The sequence below is a fragment of the Camellia sinensis genome, chromosome 3, assembly GCF_055761805.1.
Source record: "Camellia sinensis isolate YWXY chromosome 3, ASM5576180v1, whole genome shotgun sequence".
Classification (NCBI taxonomy): Eukaryota; Viridiplantae; Streptophyta; class Magnoliopsida; order Ericales; family Theaceae; genus Camellia; species Camellia sinensis.
Genome location: NC_138963.1, coordinates 151,801,601 through 151,821,177, shown reverse-complemented (window position 1 = coordinate 151,821,177; position 19,577 = coordinate 151,801,601). Strand labels below are relative to the sequence as shown.

The 19,577-nt window shown below is 26.7% G+C and overlaps 1 protein-coding gene across 3 annotated transcripts in view; it reads right to left on the bottom strand.

Moving 5' to 3' along the window:
• The window catches only part of LOC114306004 (histone-lysine N-methyltransferase ASHH2), a 48,587-nt gene extending 42,856 nt beyond the window's left edge, over window positions 1-5,731 (bottom strand). For 2 of the 3 annotated variants that reach the window (XM_082921162.1, XM_082921164.1), the window contains exons 1-4: window positions 5,308-5,731; window positions 4,420-4,536; window positions 1,259-3,121; window positions 477-684 (exon numbers count right to left, since the gene is read on the bottom strand). In XM_082921162.1, coding sequence (XP_082777288.1) covers window positions 477-684; window positions 1,259-3,017 — 1,967 coding nt within the window. In that variant the 5' untranslated portion in view covers window positions 3,018-3,121; window positions 4,420-4,536; window positions 5,308-5,731. The remainder of the gene's footprint in view (window positions 1-476; window positions 685-1,258; window positions 3,122-4,419; window positions 4,537-5,307) is intronic. The other variant, XM_082921163.1, reaches the window with a different exon arrangement.
• Between the last annotated feature and the right edge of the window lie 13,846 nt (window positions 5,732-19,577).

The following is a 19,577-nucleotide window of genomic DNA, read 5'->3' as shown; positions in this document are numbered from 1 at the left end:
TAGGAGGAAGAGAATTGCAGAGATCGATGTCACTGTACGAGTTCGAAGTATAGTGACTTTGTAGTTTGTACAAAATGAGGTAACTCTTTAGAGGGGAGGTCTTGGGTAGTTTGAAAGGGGGCAGAGGTTGGGTACAGAGAGGAAAGATTTCTCAAATCACCTTGGCTATAAATTATAAAACCAACTTTATAATTTTAAAAATGTTCACAGTATTCTTAGCAGACCCTATAAAACATGGTGGCATATCCTGGTCCAGGTATGGTAAGGGCAGATGCAGCTAACGTAATGAGGCTCTGTTCACGAGATTGTGAAAACAAGAGAAAAGTTTCCTACTCTTGAATTTTATAGAAACTTATAAAACATTAGCCAACAAGTGCAAATTGGCAAGAAACCTAACCCCAGATAATATATATAATGGCCTCCAAATTAATAGCACGTTTGCAATGTGGAATTGAGATAAGCATGGTATAGCATACCATCGGCAGTTTGTTTCTTCAATGGAATCTGCAAGATTAGCTAGTATACGCCTCCACTTCAAGCAATCATCGCAACACACCCAAGCACTCCTTGGCATTAGACCTTGCTTGCCTGCATCTCTAGGCACCATGCTCAAGTTGAATATGTCCTTGGTTATAATTTCATCACGAGTCTTAGGTTTTCCAGGATTATCCAATGAGTGATCTCCTACAAAACATTTTTTTTTCCTTTTGAAGTTAAGAAACAAAAGCATTGAGGGTATGCAAAATCTCAGAGCAGTAGGAATCTCCTGCTAAAACATTAAAGCATGTCAAATCAACAATCAACAAGACTCAATAAAATCAAAAACAAACTCCTTTTTGTCTAACTTAAAAGTGCATCACTTGGGGAAAAGGAAAAGTTTGGACAAAAGACATAAGAAAGGAGTTGATTACTAAAAGTTTATACATCGCAAGCCTTAGGTTTTCCAGGATTATCCAATGAGTGATCTCCTACAAAACATTTTTTTTCCTTTTTAAGTAGAGCAACAAAAGCATTGAGAGTATGCAAAATCTCGGAGCAGTAGGAATCTCCTGCTAAAACATTAAAGCATGTCAAATCAACAATCAACAAGACTCCGTAAAATCGAAAGCAAACTCCTTTTTGTCTAACTTAAAAGTGCATCACTTGGGGAAAAGAAGTTTGGACAAAAGATGTAAGAAAGGAGTTGATTACTAAAAGTTTATGCAGTGTGTGTATAATATGTCAGAGCACATACTTGAAAATCGCAAACTTTTTGTACCTGTTTCTTGGTGATTCTCAACTTTGGAAACAACCTCATTGGAAGCACCCTTGTCTTTCACTTTCTTCCTACTAACTGACTTCACTGGGTTTCCCTTCTGTCCACAAGCATTTCCACTTTGGCTCCTTGGTGAATCAGAGACTTCTGACCCACTTTTGCTCATTCCTCTCGGTTTTGAACTCTTGAAATGCTTCCACCCCTTAGCTTTACTATTAGGAAGTAAGTTCTCAGAAATATGTGATTCTGGTGACTCGAGCCCTACACCAAGCCTGAAGCATATATCTTCTTCTGTTCCACTTTCAGCTTTCAAATTCTCACATGAGACTCCGAAGTCAGTAATTCTTGATGAAGGCAATGGTTCTCTCGAAACTCCCTCACTACTTGATGTGTTGCCAGACACATTTGCTGTGGCAGTTGAAATAGAAGCCTCACTAGAGTAAGAGCCATCTCCCATTTTCTCTCCTTGTCCCCATTTCTCCAATACACTTGCTTTGTTTAGGATTTCCTGACTAGGTAACCTATCACCAACACTCAAATTACCTGCATGAAAAAGCTTATCCTTTTTCTTTCCTTTCTTATTTCTCATCTGTGACAGATCCAAACTTGTAAAATCTTCAGGAGCAACACAACAAGCTTGGGAGGATATCAGGGCATCTTTCAAATCTTCTTGAACTTTTCCATTAACTTGGGTTTCCATAATCAGGTTGATGACTTCAGAATCCGGTGAAGTTCCTGAATCTATGTACCTGTTATCAAATGCAACTCCCAATCCTTCAACCTCTATCTCGGAAGGAAGTCTTTGATGATTATCTGCAGTGATTCCGTCTGAGTTTTCATAGATCACAGGGCTCTCCAAGTCCTTGTTTGCAAGGCACACATTGGAAGTGTTTGATACTGCCTTCTCCAAATCCCCATTGCAACATTGAAAACCATTAATCCTAGGACCCTCTTCCTTCAACTTATTTTCACTACCATCAGTTAATTTAGGGACATCTGAATTAGTTCCCCAGTCGTTTCCAAGACCATTGCCAGTAATAGAAACCATGTTTGGTAGGAAACTTTGACCCACTTCTTTCCGTAGTGTAACCTTCAACCGAATGCGACCAGAAGTAGCAATTTTTTTTCTCTTTGACCTCTGTGAAGCACCCACCTGATTCTTACTATGCTTCCCAATTCCTTGAACACCCCTAGCGTTTCGTGATTTTGTATGTTCGTTTTGATTGACATCAACACCAGTATTCTGCTCAAAAAATTGTGATATATAGCTCAATGATCCCCAAACAGAAGAACGAGCTGGTTTGCAAAAATTTCTTCTTTTTCTAGCCACCCCGAATGGAACTGAATCTAGCAAGGGTTTTCTCATAACTGTCCTGCCACATTTTCTTCCACCTTTTCTTGTTTGAGTCTTCTCGTTCAATTTAGTCCTCTGTGAACTTCTCCTTGGAGGAGATGAACATATAGTGTCAGGACATTTTATTTCAAAAGCATCGTCAAATTTAACCTTATCCTTTCCTTTGTCATCTCTATGTTCAGAAGACTCAACTATGCTGAAAAACTTAAGAGCACCAACAAGAACCTCAGTACCCGAGATACATGGCGCAACCAAGCTCTTACAAGGCTCGTTATCAGTATCAGAAAAAGGCTCACATGATCTTAGAGATACCGATAATTCTTCAAGAGCACAGTTAGGATCCATGTTGGATGATCCTCCCTTGAAACTGCTCGCACTTGCTACTACAGGTAATATTTCAATGAGCATATCAACGTTTGATCAGTGACAGCAACACTGGGTAGGACCCTCAATTGCCAGAGGCACTTAGAGCAATCCAAAGGCTCATGCCATAAGGAAGCAGAGCACTTGTTCTGGAAATTAGGAAAAGCAGATGCATTTATATAAGATAAGGAATATAAATCTATATTTCTATGAATTTTAATGTGCTGAACTACTAAAAACCAACATATTTTTAATCACAAACACCAAAATTGTTAAACAAGAGATTACACAACAGAAATGATAACTAAGCAGAAGAAGATAATATATATATAAAGGTTACATTTAATCATTAAAAACATGCCCCAAAAAAAAAAGTACACCCAGATTAAATCCCACTGAATGACGAGCAAAAAATCCAAGAATGACAAGAACTTAGAAGCAAAACCTCAACTATCAACTACAAATCGTAACTACCAATTCAATTCAAACTTAATAAGAACACAAAAAACAAAACAAATTTAAAAAAAAAGTTCAAAGTTTAAAAAATATATATTCTAATTGCTAATCACAATATTGTATTGGGCCAATTTATTCCTTAATATATATATTCTAATTGCCATCAGGTAGATACACAAGGAAAACAACAACTGTAACATTACAAAGCCAACGGGTACGAAAATATAATGTTGCACGCAACAATACCAAAATAAGCATTTGAAAATTCCAATAACAGCCAATTGCACTCAAATCTTGATCCTACACATCCAGCATTCCAACTATTGATAACAAATAGTCCATCAAAATAATACGAGTAATTTCTATCTGTGATCAAGTTTTTCAAGAATGACTACCAACAATAAAGAGTAGTTTCAAGAACAAGATGGAGATTAAGAAATAGAAATGCATAGAGAAAACATGGGAAAAATGAAGCAACAATGGGAAGGAAAGGGGCTATCTTTTTCCACTATTGCATTTAACATTCTCTACCCTTAAGCCCTCTCTCCCTGCTTGTATGTGTTTGTGTGTGTGTGAAATATGTACAAAACTCTGTAATGTAGGTGCTATGTCCTCTCCGTTAAACTGCTGACTGACGGTGCATTCCTACCCTTACTTGCGCAACACAGTGAGAAATTGCTGAAACTATCATGAAGGAATTTCGGCACGCTGTCGTGTTGTATAGGATTTGTTATTTTGAATTCTTAAAATAGATGACCCATTTTATTTAGCACTTTAGACGGAACATATTACATACAATACAACTGATCACACAAGCACAGCAAATGAAAAGCCAAAACGATTTTCATACTAGTAATCAAGAACTAAGCATCAATTATATAAGGTGTATACGAAACTTGAATATATAACCACAAATTACAGACTGAAATATATATGTTTGGTAGAAAACTAACTAGTATATATATATATATATGATTACTGTAGACCGGACCTTAGTGGCAGAAACAAGCACCTGCAAATCCGATGGAGTTTCTCAAATAACATAACAATTGTGATATGGAATTGTTACTTGATAGAGGGTTGCCTTGTTTGGGAATTATACAACCAGCTGCAGAGAGAGGCAGACAGCAATAGTTTTTGTTAGAGGGGTAAAAAAGGAAAGACAAAGCAAAACAATTATATATAGGGAAATTCTATTCACACAACTCATAAAATCTCAGTACACACCATTTATACCATTCCAATATAAACTTTTAAACAAAAGTCAAATGTTTAAACATTAACTTCCGAATAAAAACCATTTTCTCAGATATACATTTCATTGAACTGTTTATGTCGGAAATGTTTTTTGTTCAGAAGTTAATGTCTGAAATTTTGACTTTTGTTTAAAAGTTTATATCCAAACTGTGTAAATGATGTGTACTGACATTTTTTTTGTAGTGTGCAAATACAATTACCCATATATCAATGGTTCTTAGATATTATAAGATTGAGATAGAGATGGAGAGAGTTCTTTTTAGCAATAATGAAAGACAATAGGCACAATGTTGCTGATCAGAAAAAGAGCTATAACATCAAAAAAAAAAAAAAACCAATCAATCAAACCCAGCAAAACCCTAAAATTTTCAATGTCAACAGGCGAATGCAGTCACATATACACATACATACATAAATTCACCACACCACAGGAGTCTCCAACTTCAAGTCGACACACACACATACAAAAAGAAGAAGAAAAAAGAAAGCGCGCAAACAAAAACCCTAGAACAATCAAAAACCCTAATACAGAGGTCCAGCGCCAATGCCGCCATATATACACACAACAAAATACAAATAAAACAGGAAAAATTGAACAGAGAAATCTGGAAGAAGATCGTACCCGGTGGTGAAGCAAGCAGAGAAGCAGTAATCAAAATTGGCATAGAATCGAAGAGAAGATTGCAAATTTGTGTAGGTACAGATAATGTGCTTGACGGTAATGGTTTTAGAGAGAGAGAGGGGAAAAAAAGAAGAAGAAGATTTAGAGAGAGAAAGAGAGGGAATCGGTGTGTTGTCATGAAACGGTTTTCAAGGGGAAAAAAAAGAGAGAAAGAGTTAAAAGGCTCGCTCGGTGATGAAACATGTTTGACACGAATCGTAACTGATTGAATAGGTAGAGGCCTCATCAGAATGTGAGTTTTTTTTTCACTCGCTCTTCAGTCTTGTGTCTGTACGACACGTGGACAGTTTCAGGGCTTTTTGGTAATTTGGTGGGTCTCTTTTTTTATTTTTGGAAATGATGGATTTAATGATTTGTAGATTATGTAAATCTGGGTATCAGATTATGACATTAAATTTTGTAATAAATTTGGAGATTATGGAGGTGGGGACAACTCTCAAATGTTGAGTTTTAGTTTATTTTGGGAAGTGAGTTAGTAGTTAATTTTTTAATTTTTAATTTATTTTAAGTTATATTATTTATCACATATTTTTTATATTTTTTTAAAAAAAAATTAAAAATTTAAAAAGTCAATTTTTAACTATTTTTTCAAAACAATTTTTATTATTAACATTTTATTGCAAAAGTGGGAAATAAATTATTTGATTGGACAATCACTGTATGGGTTTTTTAAAATAAATTTTTAAATTTTTAATTTGTATTTTTTTTTTGTAATGAATATTTTAAAAAAATTGTACAAAAGTGTGTTTAGGTTAAATGAATTTAAAAAATATATAAAATATTAAAACAACTTACTAAACATAAAAATATATGAATTAAAAATGTATAAAACTGTTTTGAAAAGTCCAAGTGATAAGTCTTCGTTTGGAAAGAGCTAAAATAATTTGTTTATTTTTTGATTATTTTAGTTTGATTTTTTTAGTCTCGTATGGTTTTATTTTTTGACTTTTTTAAATTTTATGAGAGAAAAAGTGTAATGATTATGATTTGGATGTGACATTTTATCTTATTGACTTATGTAGTCAATTTTGTTTTTTTTGTGCTTTTTTTAGCCAAAAAGCCAAAACCAAACATATTTGATGATCATAAAATAGAGAATCCAAATCAAGATTTTGTTGTAATTTGGAGGGCAATATTATAATTGAATTTAATTTTTCAAATTTTGGTTTAAGAAAGTACTGTTGGTGGGTATTTAATGAATTATATTAATGATCAAGACACATATATAAATGATCTCATTTATTTGATTGAGTTTTCGCACTCTATTTTTTTCCCCCAAAAAAAAAATCAAAAATTAATTTGTTCAAAAAAATTAAAAAGTAAATTTACTCGTTATTTTCGTATATTTTTTCTTTTTGGAACAAAAATAATTTTTTATAACTTTAAAATATCATTTTTTCTAATTCTTTTTAAAAAATTCAAAAAATAAGTTTTGAAATCTCTAGGGAGCCTTTTTATGTTCAATTTAGACTATCATACTTTCTTCTAAAATTATATGTTTTGCATATAATTTTTGACAAATTATAATGGTAGTCTCTGTATTTTAACTATTTTGTCATTGTGATCCCTATAATTCTAATGAGCTTGATTTTAATTCTAAATTTATGACTTTGTTTCAATTTGGTCAAATTTATAATAACGCATTTTTTACGAAAAATATACATATAAGTGGCATGTATCATATTTTTAAGGGTAAAATGATAAACTTAGGGCAGGTTTGGCAAGTTTAAAAAAAAATCAAAAAGTTACAAAGTTATCACTATTCACAAAAAATAAAAATATAAAAAAATTAATATACAAATATTAAAATACAAATCAACTTTTTTGCCAAGAAAAAAAAAATCACATGCGTACATTCACTAAGTTGGATAGTAAAGTTGGTCCCGTGGGGGCCCACTATGGGTCCCGTTTTGATAATCTAAACCGTTCAATATGTAAAACTCATCTAGTACTATATTTTTAAAAAAATCACGTCTATCGAATATCGTTAACTACATGATCAAATCAGTTTTGTATAAAAATTTGATGAAATTATAGTTAACAGTTGACAAAAAAAACTAATACAATCATATAGCTATCGATATCCAATCAACGTGATTTTTTACAAACATATAGTACTCGACGAGTTCTACACATTGAACGGTTCCGATTACAAAAAGGGGACCCGTGGTAGGCCCCATAGACCGAACAACACCGTCCAATCAAAACCCAAAAAGAAGGCAATCTTTTCCATGTATTCACCCAAGGGACTGCACTGCCAATCCGTACGGCCTACTGCACTATCTTCTGCTACACACTTATTTATTCAATTTTTTAATACACATTTTTTCATAAAAAGTCAAAAAGTTAACCCAAACATCTATATTTTTTTTCTTCAACTTTTTAGTCCAAAAAAATAAAAAATGCACTTGTTTAGGACACTCCAAACAACCCCTTAACTCAGTGAGTTAATCTCAACTAATTCAGTGATCATTGTTCGTCAAAATACTAATGACATTATTAATTGAATCAAATTAATACAAAATCTAAAATTAAATGTCAAAATTAAAATAATTGAAAGTGCATAAACTAAAATGACATAAAAAGCAAAATACAATAACTACTAGTATAATTTGTCCTATAATCTTTTGATCAATCACAACAAAGTGCATTATGTAAAATAATTAATGCTATTGAAGAAGTGACCAGTATTATCTAGCTTGTTGAATCGAAAAAAAGAATATTATCAAGCTTGTCAAATATGCATATTTGGAATTTTATGTTCCATTTAAGAATTTTCTACTCATGAGATTAGGGATTAGATACTTAAGACTTGTTTGGGAAGAGTTAGGGTATGTTTGGTTTGTGTTTGAGAGATGTGTTTTAGAGATAAAAAGTACGAAAAGTTGTTTGGTTTGGTTTTTTTTAAAAGATATTTAGGAAAATTATTTTGAGAGAGGGTTTTGGAAAAAGTGATTGATTTGATGTGTGTGTGAGAGAGATTTGTTTGGAAAACTTGTTTGGTTTACAAGTTTTGAGAAATTTTTTTGAGAAAATTTGTTTGGTTTGATTATTTTTAAAAACTTATTTGTAGAGAAAATTTCCCAAAATTTTTTCAGAAATGCAAACCAAACGAACCCTTAATGTTTGGGAAGTGGGTTTGGAGGTTTTTTTTAGACTAAGCCACAAAAAATAAAATAGGCTTTTTCATCTAACAAGACAACACATCACATCCAACCCATAATCCTTATATTATTTCTCTCACAAAAAAGTTTAAAAAGCTAAAAACTCTTCCCAAACTAAATTTTTTAGCCCCAGACTAAAATAGTCAAAAAAATCAAAAAAATCAAAAAACCAACCCACTTTTCAAACCAAGCCTAATTTAGTCAATAAGACAAAATGTCACATTCAAACTATAATTATTACACCTTTTATCTCTCTCATAATTATCACATCAAATCCAAAAAAAACCAAAAGTTCTTTTCAAATAAAACTAACTAGCCTATCACCCGTACTATGCACGGGATAATTATAGATATTTATATTTGTTTTAGATTTTTTTAATATATAAATTATGTTTTTTAAGATTTTTTATGAAAATAATTTAACAATGTTATCACTAACCATAGTGTATGGGAGAAGTTGAAAATGGTACTGCAGTAACTATACACGGATTGTATCTATAATTATTTGTATGAGGGGATTTTAAATGCTGATTAGGAGATTTTGACCAAATCAATAAATGTAGGTACATGGAAAGACATGTGGATTGAAAAATTTTAATAAATGTTGATCAGGAGGCTTTGACCAAATCAATAAATGTTGGGTTTTTTTTAAAAAAAAATAAAAAATTTAGAAAATTCAGATTGGGATATTGAAGCTCTCACAAGTCTTGGAGTTAAAAACCTCATTTTACTTAATATATAACTAGCATATTATCCGTGTTATACACGGGTTGTGTTTACAATTATCTATGTATGTGAATTGTGATTTTTAAATGTCTTTTTTTTTTAAATGTCTTCTTTTTTCCCTTTTTTATATTATATTAAAATTTAATATTTTGGTAATAATCGTATGTGTTAGACTTTTCAAGAAATTAAATGTCTTTTTTTTTTATTATATTATATTAAAGTTTAATATTTTGATAATAATCATATGTGTTGGATTTTTCAAGAAATTTTTTTTATGCTTGTTCTTAATGCATTAAATTGTTATTATGAGGGATAATAATCATATGTGTTGGAACTTTTCAAGAAATTCATATGTGTTGAATTTCAAAGAATTTTTTTATGCTTGTTCTTAATGCATTAAAGTGTTACTATGAGGGTAAGACTTAGGGGTTGGGAGAAATTAATAAATACTAAGATTTTTTTTTTTAAATTAAAAAATCAAGAAATTTAGATTGAGAGATTGGAGCTCCCACAAAACTTGGGGTTAAAAACCACTTTTACTTAATATATAGTATAGACTAGACTATCACCCGTGCTATGCACGGGATAATTATAGATATTTATATTTGTTTTAATTTTTTTTAATATATAAATTATGTTTTTTAAGATTTTTTATAAAAATAATTTAACAATCTTATCACCAACCATAGTGTACAGGAGAAATTAAAAAGGCTATTATAGTAATTATGCATAAGTTGTATCTATAATTATTTGTATGAGGAGATTTTAAATGCTAATCAGGGATTTTGACCAAATCAATAAATACAGACATGTGGAATGAAAAAAATTAATAAATGGTGATCAGAGAATTTTGACCAAACAAATAAATGATGAGGTTTTTTTTTTTTAAATCAAAAATTTAGAAAATTAAGATTGAGAGACTAGCCTGTCACCCGTGCTATGCACGGGATAATTATAGATATTTATATTTATTTTAAATTTTTTTTATATATAAATTATGTTTTTAAATTTTTTTTGTAAAAATAATTTAACAATCTTATCAATAATCATAGTGTATGAGAGAAGTTGAAAAGGGTACTGCATTAACTATACACAGATTGTATCTATAATTATTTGTATGAGGGGATTTTAAATGTTGATTAGAGAATTTTGACCAAATCAATAAATGTAGGCATGTGAAAAAACATGTGGATTGAAAAAAGTTAATAAATGTTGATCAGGGGATTTTGACCAAATCAATAAATGCTGAGTTTTTTTTTTTAAATAAAAAACTTAAAAAATTCAGATTGGGATTTGAAGCTCCCACAGACCTTGGGGGTTAAAAACCCATTTTTGTTTAATATATAGTATAGATTGGAACTTCCATAAGGCTTGGGGTTTAGAAACCTCATTATCCTTAATATATTTATAATTATCTATATATGTGAACGGTAATTTTTAAATATTTTTTTTTATTTTTTAAATGTCTTCTTTTTTTTATTTTTTTATATTATATTAAAGTTTAATATTTTGATAATAATCATATGTATTGGACTTTTCAAGGAATTAAATGTCATTTTTTTTTCTTATATTATATTAAAGTTTAATATTTTGATAATAATCATATGTGTTGGACTTTTCAAAGAATTAAATGTCTTTTTTTTTTTTATTATATTATATTAAAGTTTAATATTTTGATAATAATCATATGTGTTGAACTTTTAAAGAAATTTTTTTTATGCTTGTTCTTAATGCATTAAAGTGTTATTATGAGGGTAAGACTTGGGGGTTGGGAGAAGCTAATAAATATTAAGATTTTTTTTTAAAAAAAAATCAAGAAATTTTTAAATGCCTTCTTTTTTTCCTTTTTTTATATTATATTAAAGTTTAATATTTTGATAATAATCATATGCGTTAGACTTTTCAAGGAATTAAATGTCTCTTTTTTATTTATTATATTATATTAAAGTTTAATATTATGATAATAATTATATATGTTAAACTTTTCAATAATTTTTTTTTATACTTATTCTTAATGCATTAAAGTGTTATTATAAGGGATAATAATTATATGTGTTGGGACTTGTCATGGAATTCATATGGGTTAGATTTCAAAGATTTTTTTATGCTTGTTCTTAATGCATTAAAGTGTTATTATGAGGGTAAGACTTGGGAGTTGGGAGAAGCTAATAAATGCTAATTTTTTTTTTTTTTTAAATCAAAAAATCAAGAAATTTAGATTGGGAGATTGGAGCTTCCACAAGGCATGGGGTTAAAAACCCCATTTTACTTAATATATAATATAGATATAGATTTTACCAAGTTAAATTAATCAAAAAATCACATTAATTAGCCATTCCAAATGAAGGCTTAATAGACAGCGATTCAAACATTTTCAACACTATCAAATGTTTTGTCTATTCATATTTTATACTTTAGCATTGTTATTTATTTTAATTATTCATTCAAATCTTATTCACTTTATGAAATGTCATACAATGAAAAAAAGATAGATGCAAAAATTATAAAAGTTAATTACATTTTGTCTAGTTTTTCTTTTCCTTATTTATTTCATAAACATATTTATATTATTAATAACAATATTACATTTACACAATTTCTTCTCTAAAAATCTTTTGAATGACATGATAAGATTGGCTAAAAAATTTTAAAAGAAGAGAAGAATGTGAGAATATGAATTATTAATTTATCTTCTTTTTTTTTACCACGTCATTTGGAGGCTTAAAAAAAAATTTAAAAAAATTGTATTGATGAAACAGTTTTGTATTATTGATGAAACAGGTTTGGAATGTTCTAAATAAGTGCATTTTTTTACTTTTTATCAAATATGGGTTGAGTTTGGATTGAGTTTGAAGTGATGTATTAGAGAGGTGATGTGACTTAAATAAGATGATATGACTTAAATAGAATAATAATTTTTTGACTTTTTTAGTACATGACAAACAATACAAAATGAATAGATTGTCTCCGGTTGTTGTTCGGCCTTATTGGGAGCCCACCACAACTCTAACCTCAGTAATTTAACCCTTTGGTCTTGTAAAATTTTATGAGCATATAATTTAAGCAAAAAAATTAAATTGATTGGCCAATCAGAACCACAAAATCATATCACTTTTTTTATTGAAAAATAAAAAGATAAATATAATTTAAAAAAAAAATTATATGTACTATATATTAAGAAAAATGATATTTTTAATGAGAAGAGTTTTGTGAAACTAAAAAACCTCCCACTATTTTTCTAAAATTCTTATTTTTTAAATAATTGAAAAAATATATATTGGTTAACTTTTATTGAATTATTTTTAAAAAAATCTTATTTTTTGTTATAAATTTAAATTTAGAAATTTGAAGAGGAAAGTTAACTAATCAGTTTTTAAATTTAAAAAAAAAAACTTATTCAGTGTGTTTGGTTTCAGTTTTTTGAATTCAGTTTTCTGGAAATTGAATTTTTATTTTTCATATTTTTTTTTTGTTTTTAGTGAATATTTTTAAAATTTTAAGCAATTTTTTTACCTTTTTAGATGCACCTTACTTAAATGTATCTAAATAGTAAAATATTTGTAAAAAAATATTTTAAAAAATTAATAAATACACAAAAATTCAAAAATGTACTAAATTTTCACATTTTTTTTTATATTTTTAGTATTTAGTGAATTTTTTTAAAAAAATCACAATTTTTTTTTTTTTTACTTTTTAAGTGTGTTTATGTTAGGTGTGTCTAAAAATTAAAACAATTGCTTAAAATATTAAAAAAAATTTATTGAAAACAAAAAAGTACAGAATATTTTTAAAAAATAGAATTTTCTAAAAAGTGTTTTCTAAAAACCAAAACTAAACAAGTTGAATATTATGTCTTAATTTACACATTTCAAAAAAAAAAAGTTAACTAATCAATTTATAATTTAAATTTTGAAATTTGACAAAGCAAGTTAACTAATTAGTTTTAATTTTTTTTTTAATTCTTATAGTTTTTATTGAATCATTTTTAAAAAATTATTATGACTTGATTTTCACATTTCAAAAGGAAAATTAATTAGCGTATTTCTAAGGCCTCGTTTGAGAACTGTTTCAGTAACTTTTTTTATTTTTTGGCTAAAATATAAGATAAAATAAATTAGTATATTTGGAATTATTTTTTAATTTTTTACAAAAAAATGTACAAAAAGTCGAGAAAAATGAAATATTTGACTTTTTAGTATAGTTTGTTGGCTTTTTAGTTTTTTTAAGCGACTTTTTAATTTTTAGGCTAAAATATTGAGTTGTCAAACGAGGTCTAAATTTAAATATAAAAATTTGAAAAGGAAAGTTAACTAATCAGTTTTAAAATTTAATAAAAAAAATCTTATAACTTTTATTGAATTATTTTAAAAAATCTTATTATGCTTTGATTTACACATTTCAAAAATAAGTTAATTATTCTATTTAAAATTTAAAATTTAGAAATTTGAAAATGATTAGTTTTAAAATTTCAATTTTTGTACCACTAAAATATAATAATCAATTCACGGTTTATTTCTCTTGATGTTTAATTTACTAAATATTTAAAAAATCTTTTATTGGTTAACTTTTATTTTTCTTTACAATGATTGATGATCTATTTTAAGGACTTACTTCTCCTACCAAATATTATATAAGTTTTTATTAGGTAGTGAATATTAATATATAGATCCAAAACGCCTTTCAAACATTGATGATGTATTTGATTCTTGGTTTTTTTTATAGAAATTTTGAAAGAAAAATGAAAAGATGTGTGAAACTAGGTAAATATAGTTATATTTCATTCACATTTTACCTATCTTTTTTCTTTCTCATTCTAAATTCCTACATAAATCTATGAATCAGACATAACATAAAGTTGGGTATATGTTTTTCATACTGAAAATTTTGAATTAGTATTACTTTTTAAAATTGAGTATTACAAACTCTTATCACACATGTCTTTCCATATAATAATGTTTGAAATTTATTTTAGTTGATATCTCAAAAATTAGTTATAGAGTTAAAGAAAATGTGTAGGCCTTAAAGTTTTAAAGTAAAAATTTTATGTTAGAATTTATTCGAATGTAATCTCTTAATATTTATAATTTTTTTTTTTTTATTGATTGATAAAAAGCACCGTAAACATTAAGATTATTTTTTTTATGATATTGAGTTATTAAAATATGATGTGTTATAGCTTAAACCAATAATTATAGGAAAAAAAAAATAGACTCGAACTAGATTTTTTAGGCTAATTTTTAATATTTAATTCAATATTAAAATCCCCAAACTAACTCATACCATTCATGAACCGATAAAGACAGTTTTTAATGATTAGGAGAAGGTCACATGGGTATAAATATTGAGTCAAGTAGCTTTTAGGTCATTTTTAATGTTTAGTCTAACACCACAAATCAATCGTAGTGTATTTTTACGTAAGAGTTATGATATATAACAATTTGTAATTTTGAGTAGACAAATTTTTAGGCTTTACAAAATAAGGAAAAAAAAATTAGTATATTAACAAATGTAATTTACTACTACCATATGGTAAATTAAAATTACAAAACTTGTAAAATGAAATGTCAGTGTGTTTGGTTTGAGTTTTCTGTATTAAGTTTTTTGAAAACTAGTTTTTTGATTTTCGTATTTTTTGTTTTTAGTGAATATTTTTAAAATTTTAAACATTTTTTTTACTTTTTTAGATGCACCTTACTTAGATGTATCTAAAAAGTAAAAAATTTATAAAAAAATATTTTAAAAAATTAATAAATACATAAAAATATAAAAAATGTACTGAATTCTTGTATTTTTTTTATATTTTTGGTATTTAGTGAATTTTTAAAAGGTTTTTTCTACAATTTTTTTACTTTTTAGGTGTATTTATGTTAGGTGTGTCTAAAAAGTAAAAAAATTGTTTAAAACATTAAAAAAATTTAGTAAAAACAAAAAAACACGGAAAATAAGATAGTAGAATTTTCTGATAAGCGTTTTTTGAAAAATGAAAACAAGCAATTTGATATTTTATCATAAATATATTTTTTGTAATTTATTCTTTATTTTATACTAATTAAATTATGACATGAAATTTTTTATTAAGAACTTAGAACACACATTAATGATATCAAAATAAAAAACTTGTCTTATATGTAACTCTGTTAAAATAAATAAAATTTAATTGATTATAAATCATTTTTACTACATAGTAATTTTATATTATTATTTTTATTTTAAAACTAATTTTTGATTGTTTATTTATATATATATATATATATAGCACAAGTAATACGTTAGATTTTCGTTTATTTGAAAACAAATCTTATCTAATAGCTATGGCTTTGGCTTGATCACAGGAAATAGCACAAGCCTGATCAGCATCACATACATTCACAACAATCATGCTATAAGATGAAGTTTACAAAATATTTGTATCAGTAATTTTTAAATAAAAAAGTATCACCCATTATACTCTATGTTTAGCACCATACGAGATGTAATCTCATATAATATTTACTTATGATTACTTTAACTATAATTTTTTTAAGATATTATGGGAAGACTGGAGTTATTCGACATCTTATTTTTTAAAATTTTCTCAAAATATTCCTATAACATTTACATAGTTATACCCTAAATTCAATTTTTTGTTCTTTCTTTTTTAATTTTTTTTTTCAAATTTCTCAATTTCGCCTTTCCAAATTCGTTTAAATTTTCATATTTTTAATTCAATCATACAGTTTTCAATCTTATTTTTTTTAAATAAAATGAATCTAGTCTATACTATATATTATAGCAAATCACTTTTCATGGGGAGCCTTGTGAGAGTTCCAAAACTCCTAACAATATTTGTGAAATTTTGAATTAAAACATAATTTTAAAAAATCTTATTGGCTAATCCATTAAACTAATAATTATAAAAATAGTAATTACCAATGATTTGAACCTTTTAAAAGGAAAGATAAAAGAATATTCTACATCTTTTGCTAAAATGTATCATCTCATAAAAAATTAAAATGAAAGATTAAGAGAATTCCAATACTAATCTTCTAATTTTTAATTTTGCAATTTTAAAAATTTAAGAAATACACGTGTGATAAAATAATTGGTTCATCTACTCCATTAAATTTTAAATTTTGAAAATATTTATACAGAAATTCTAATATAAAGTTGTAATAATATATAAATCATATGAAATTTGAAAAATTTTAATAGGCAAGTTTAACATTAAAATTTATTAATTTAAATTTATCCATATGTTGGGTCATCTATCTAATTTAAAATTTTAAAATATTTAGATGAAAAGCTCAAAATATTTAAAACAAATCTAATTTGAAATTAAAAAATTTTAAATAGAATTTTAATAATGTTACCAACTTTTTTTTTGCACACACCTACTCTTGAGCTTCAACTATTTGAATAAATAATATATAAATTTTTAATTATATGATATATGGAAAAATTTCATTAGAAGAACTAATTGATATTCCATGCAGTGGCGGAGTCAGAATTCAGTGAAGAGGGGGCACAAATTAATGACAATATTGATTTTGTTTTTTCCTCATAATAAACGACAATGAGATATTATTAAACGTAAATATTAAGAGTTTATTTGGATAGATGTGAATTTTAAATTAAAGGATTTGACGTTAAATTTTTTACAAATATTATGGAGTAACTATTTTAGGTGGATTGAAAAATTAAAAAAGAAGATAAGTTGAGATAGAAATGATACATTTTAGTAGAGAAACTCTATATAACATACCGCAAAAAAATGTCTATCATATGTTGCAGTTATGATCTTTGTGGTCTTCAGTTATGACACATTATAGTGTTGGATATAACTTAGTTATAACTTATTGTGGTTGTTATTTTAGTTATGATTGAAGAGATCTTTGATTATACATCAATTCGTAATGACTTATTCTAATATTAGTTATGATTTATTGTAATTTTTTTTTTGGTTATAATTGAAGATGTATTGTTTGGTTATAATTTCTATAGTAGTCATTTTAGTTATGCATGAAAATAATTTAGTTATGAAAATTTATAATATCAAATCATAAAGTAATAACTAATATATGGTACACCTCTTTTGGGGGTGTATAATAGAAGGACTTATTTTAGTTGGTTCATTATAATTAGAAAGAAAATTTATAATAGAGGGACTATTATAATTTGAAAAAGGGATATTATTATAATTTTATAGAAGATATATATGATATAATCTATATATACAAGGGTACTAATATAATTATCAAAACTTGAGAGGCGCACGTGTACACTGTCTCCACCCCTGATTACATGCAAAAGTTTTGAAATATTTTTTTTATTATCAATAAGGTTATACCATACAAATTTACAATGCATTATGTCGGTTATTTTTAAAAATTTATGAGTAGCTCTCAAATATTTATAAAGTATTATTTAAAGTGTGGATTATGCATACCAACAAATCTATAGTTCTTCTATTAAAGTATGGATTATGCATAATATATCCCACGTATTATTGTCCTTTATTTGAAGTATATATAATGCTCATTATAGGTTAGGAAGATATGAACCAAATTATCCAAACCTCTTAATGGCCCTGTTTGGTAGAGCTGTGAGAAAGTATTTATAACTTATGCCTTAACAGCTTATAACTTATAACTATGAACATAAGCTGATTTCTGACTTATAAATTAAGCATCTCCTGCCCCACTCAAAGAATAAGCTGATTTCTGATTTACAAAAAGCTATAAGCTGCATTGTTAAGCTAAATCAAACACATCAAAATAACTTAAATTAAGCTGAAAGCTGAAATAAGCAGCTTTTAAGCTGCACTAAACAGGCACAATATCAAAGCTAAAGTGTTGGCCATTAAAATGATTTGACACATTTTTAACCAAATACACGGTAAAAAACATAGCCTATAAGCTATCTTAGTTGAGTTTTACTAGTTTAGTTTATTTATTCACTGTATTAGTTTTCTAATTGTGTAACATTTGGCATGTTTATTTATTCACTGTATTAGTTTTCTAATTGTGTAACATTTGGCATTTAAAAAATAAATAACACTAAAAAATAAAAATAAAAAGTAGTGCCATGGTCAAATTAAGAGTATGATATCAAAAGACAAAAAATGTTTTCACCTTTTACTTTCTCAAATATTTTTCTAAAATTCTACATATCATTATGTCTTACAATGATTACCAAAATAGCCAATAAGCTATCTTAGTTGAGTGCTTTTTTACATACAAATTTAGTTTATTTTATTTATTCACTGTTAGTCTTTTACTTTTCTAATTGTGTAACATTTGACATTTAAAAAGTAAATAACACTAACAAATTAAAAAAAGTAGTGTCATGGTCAAATTAAGAGAATGATATATCAAAAGAAAAGAATGCTTTTACCTTTCACTTTCTCAAATATTTTTTTAAAATTCTACTTATCATTATGTCTTGCAATGATTACCAGAATTAGATTTATTTTAAGTTTAAATTTTAAACTTTCTAAAGGAGTTACTTCAAATATTATTATAATTTTGTTCCTAAAAATGTACTATCATAATTACATTATCATCAATATTGTTTTTCTTAAATTATGCTACCATTATTAAAATTCTTTTTTTTATCATTTGCAAATCATTCTTAATTTAGAAAATGAAACCTACACCAACAAAAATCAGTTTAATAATAAAATTAATTTTAAATTAATACATTGATATGTGAATGGAGTATATTATAATGAATTTACAATTTTCTTGTAATTATATTCCTCCAAACCCTAATATGGAAAGATTTTAAAATTGTATTTTAAATTCTTATATAGAAAGTACACATGTAAAAAAAATATTAATAATTAATTATATATTTTATTAAAAATACACTTCTTGGATTTGTTTGGTTTAATTTTTGAAAATTGTTTTTTAGTTTTCATTTTTTTTGTATTTTTTTGTCTTTAATATATTTTTTTCTTCATATTTTAGTGTCAAATGCACCTAACACTTATGAACTTTTTTTAAAAAATTTATATAAACAAAAGATATAAAAATGTGTCATTTTCTTTGTTTTTTTATTTTTTATTTTTTTACTTTTTCATTTTTACTGATTTGTTTTCATATTTCTTCACAATTTTTTTTTTAAGTGCATATAGATTAGGTGTATTTAAAAATTAAAAAAGAAAAAAACTATTGAAATTTGAATTTTTTTTAACTAAAGACTAAAAAAAATACAAAAAGAAAAACTTAAAAATTATACTTGAGTTTTTTTTTTGATGAAAAAAAATATATATTTGAGTTTGAAAACCGAAGTGATTATGATCTTGCCACTTTTTTTTTTTTTCTTTTTCTATAACCAGAT